Source organism: Buceros rhinoceros, unplaced genomic scaffold, assembly GCF_000710305.1.
Source record: "Buceros rhinoceros silvestris isolate BGI_N320 unplaced genomic scaffold, ASM71030v1 scaffold20833, whole genome shotgun sequence".
Taxonomy (NCBI): domain Eukaryota; kingdom Metazoa; phylum Chordata; class Aves; order Bucerotiformes; family Bucerotidae; genus Buceros; species Buceros rhinoceros.
Window position 1 is genome coordinate 1 of NW_010404463.1, and position 3594 is coordinate 3594.

The 3594-nt window shown below is 59.9% G+C and overlaps 1 protein-coding gene across 1 annotated transcript; it reads left to right on the top strand.

The window, feature by feature from the left end:
* Positions 1 to 98: 98 nt before the first annotated feature.
* On the top strand, positions 99 to 1060 carry FXYD2 (FXYD domain containing ion transport regulator 2; the record flags this gene model as incomplete). Its single annotated transcript, XM_010133408.1, has 3 exons — positions 99 to 173; positions 853 to 886; positions 1036 to 1060. Coding segments are annotated over 3 exons (134 nt in total), but the record flags the coding sequence as incomplete, so codon positions are not given.
* Positions 1061 to 3594: the final 2534 nt, after the last annotated feature.

Here is a 3594-nt window from a genome sequence, read left to right on the forward strand (position 1 = left end):
CAGGCAGCCCCCTCCCACGCCTGCCCGTGGGCTCTGCACTGCGGGCTCAGCCCCCCGCCCAAGCCGGGCTGACGCTGCTCGGCTCTCCTCCTCCCCAGACTATGAAACCATCCGCAACGGGGGGCTGATCTTTGCCGTCGTGGCTTTTGTCCTCGGGCTCATCATCATCCTCAGTAAGTACCTCGGGTGGGCTGGATGCTCCCCTCAGTTCCGTTTCCCTGTGCACGGCCCCTGCTCACTCACCCTCCTCCTTGTCCGGTGCCAGGCACTGGCCGGGTGCCAGGGCAGGGGGCTGCTGGTGACCCTGCCCCACCACACGAGGGTGGGCATCGCCTGCAGCCGGGGCTGCCTGGGAAATTTCCACCAAGGCAAGCTCCCAACAGAAAGCAAGTTGGGAAGGAGACCACGTAAATATTTAGCGTTTCCCTGCCAGCTCTGAGGCTTCAGAGAGAAGGTCACTAATTAAAAATAGCAGAGAAAACTCTGACATTTCCAGAGTGAGAAACCAGCTTTCCCAGAGCCCTCAGACCTCGGCAGCTCCCAGAGAGACCCGGTCCCAAGTGCGCGGGGCACGCTGCCACCCTGCCCGTACAGGCATCGCCCTCTCGCTCCGCAGGCCAGGTACGGCCGCAGCTGCATGCAGCGACATTGCCCAGTTTTTTTAGAGAGAAAGAAAACCGCCTGCTTACAGGGAAAGACAGACAGACAAATGAGAGGGCTCTTGCCCCCCCAGCTGGGGGACAAGCACAGAGCAGGACTGTGTCACCGGAGAGAGCAGAGAGGGGTGGATGAGATGGGGCAGGGGGGAAAGCTCCAGCCCCAGCAGGTCTCAGTCGCTCCTCTTGCCCCCAGGCCAGCGGTTCCACTGCGGAGGGAAGAAAAAGAGGTGGGTATCACATGGATAGAAGGCAGCCTCACCTCTCCTCCCTGCCCTAGTCCTGCCAGCTGAAATGGCTGGGCTCTTGGGTCATACTCCCTCCCCTCTCAGCCATGTTCCCCAGTGTAACCCATCTGTCCTTGCTTTTCGCTCCACAGACAAGGAAACGAGGAAGACCTGTAGCCGCAGGTGGGTGGTTGCAGGAGGATGAGTCCAGCTGGCAGCCAGGCTCCCTGGGCCGTCCTGTGCTGGGCAGCGATGCTTTGAGGCACCCCTGCGTCGGGGAGGTACCCGTGTGGGGGGTTGTCTCTGGAGGAGAGGAGCTAGGACACTCCGGACTCTGTGGCCGTGTAACCCCCCACTCTGGTTTCAGAGCTGCCATGCTGCTGTGGAAGCAGAGCTCCGTCCAAAGCGGAGGAGTCCTTGCCAAGGGCCACCCCTTACCCCGCTCCAGTGGATCCATTACCCTGCTCACCCCAGGCGAGGCTAGCACGCAAATTACCCTCGTGCTTTCCCCTCTGCTAGATCCAGCAAGAGTTTCTTGGCTAATAAAGTTCAAGCTGAGAGAGGTTAAACTTTGTGCCCGAGGCATCTGAATCGCCCGCTCTCCTGGCCCAGCACCAATGACTTTTCTGCCCTGCAGACGTCTTCCAACACAGACCTAGGAAGGATTTCTGAGGGCTCCTCTGCACACCCACAAAACCAGGACAGAGGGCTTGAGCCGGGCGTCATTCCTGGGCAAGAGCGGGGCTGGGAGGGGGCAGCCAGCTCTTTGCTTTCACAGCCTCTCTCGGTTTCGGATACAGCCAGAAACCTCTTTCAAAACAAAAGAGGAACAAACCTCTGCCCCGGCTGGGCGGTGAGTGAGGAGGGAGGTTCGCTCCCGAGCACGAGTGTGCTGGGCCGACACAGATCTCTAGCGATCAGCCGGGCAAGCCTGCTGCCAGCCCTGCTGGCCCTGAGCTCCGGAGGGCAGGGAGCTGCCGGCCCCGCCAAGCCCGCAGAAGCCACGGTCATGGCCCCGGGAGTGGGGACGGGTCAACTGGGGCTCTCACCCAGCTCGGGGGGTTTCCTCTCTTTATCCACAGCCCCGCGGGGCTCAGCCGTGCACAGCACGGTGTGCTGGAAGCCTGACTATCTCAGTTCAGCTGGCAGAGGAGAAACCAGCTCGCCTGGTCCGTTTGGGCTTCAATCGAGGTCACACACTGACAGTAAAATAGGATTAGCTGGGGCAAGGTTATTAGACAAAATCCATGCAATTTGTCTAATCTGAGGTGCTTATTTAACACAGTAAGGAGATTATTTTGAAATATAATTTTGACTTGACACTGACCCACTAATAAAGACCCTTTTCAGCTTTGCACAGCTCAGACAGGAACCCAAGTCCTTCAGCAGAGGGAGAGAAGCTCCTGTGTAAGAGCGCAGACAAGTTGAAAGGTTTGCTCACAGCAAAGGACCCTGAGCCCCGGTCCGTGCTGGTGCGGTTGTGTCCCACTAAAGCAGAAGCTGAGGGGCACAGCAGCCAGGATGGCAGCCAGTGCATGACATGAGCCCATCCTCAGCCCAGTCCCATGTCCTTGGTGCCCAGAGCCCCTGTCTTCCTCATGCATGGTGGTGGCACAGGCATGTCCTTCAGGGTGCACATGCCCTGGCCCCGGTCCCCAGGGAGCCCCGCAGCCAGAGCCCCTGCGGTGCAAAGGACGGGGATTAAGGGGAGCGAGAAGCCGTGTCTGGCTCCCTGCGCGGGGATCTCTGTCTCGGCACCAGATGGCCTTAATAGCATTATTCTGCGTGGCTCCCCGGCAGCCCCCACGCGCCCGCCACACAGGGGGATTAAGTGAGGCGAAAAGCCGTGTCTTGCTCCCTGCGCGGGGATCTCTGTCTCGGCACCAGATGGCATTAATAGCATTATTCTGCGTGGCTCGCGGACACCCAGGCGTGCACGCACACTCGCACAGCCCCTCGCTCCTCTGGCTGGGCTCAGGGGCTGTGCCATGGGCCGGGGATGCTAGCAGGGTGCAGGGGCAGAGCAGGACACGCTGCTGGCGCCCAAAGGCTTGCACAGGGGGTTACGTTTGGGGGCCAGGCCATCAGCAGAACTAAACTGAGCAGGCTGGCTACGTGCCCCTCCAGGATGGAGCCAGGGAACCTGGGAACAAGGACCAGGGCAAAGGCATAAGCAAACGATGTGCTCACGGTTAATGCAGCCTCCCTGTGCCGGGGCAGGGGTGCTGCCAGGGGGAGTCATGAGTTGTGGTCCCCAGTGGAGGGCACCCACAGGACCAGCCCCAGCCCCGCAGCCCTTTCCCTGTGCCTGCAGCCCCATGGTTCAGCTGGGAGCTGCAGCCTTGGCGGGGAAGTGTTCGTCTTCTCCCCTGAACCAGGCAATCTTGGAGGATTTCTCTCACAGTGCCTTGAGCCATTAATCTTCTCAGTGTAAATCTTTTCTATGACACAAAGGGGATTGGGTAAATAATACAGTGGACAAGCGGAGCATCCTTTTCTTCTAGGAAGACTTCCCCTCGGCACTAGGTATTCCCTGTTTGCTTTGCCAGCCTCTGGAGAAACAGGTACGAGGGAGAGCGGCTCTGGCCGGCTGTGGATTGGCCAGCTCTTGTGCTTTATCCATCACTGAACATGAGGAGATGAGGCAGGGGCAGGAACAGCAGGAGCAGCACCCAGCGCAGGCGGCTGATCAGCTTTCCCCGCCCGGGGGC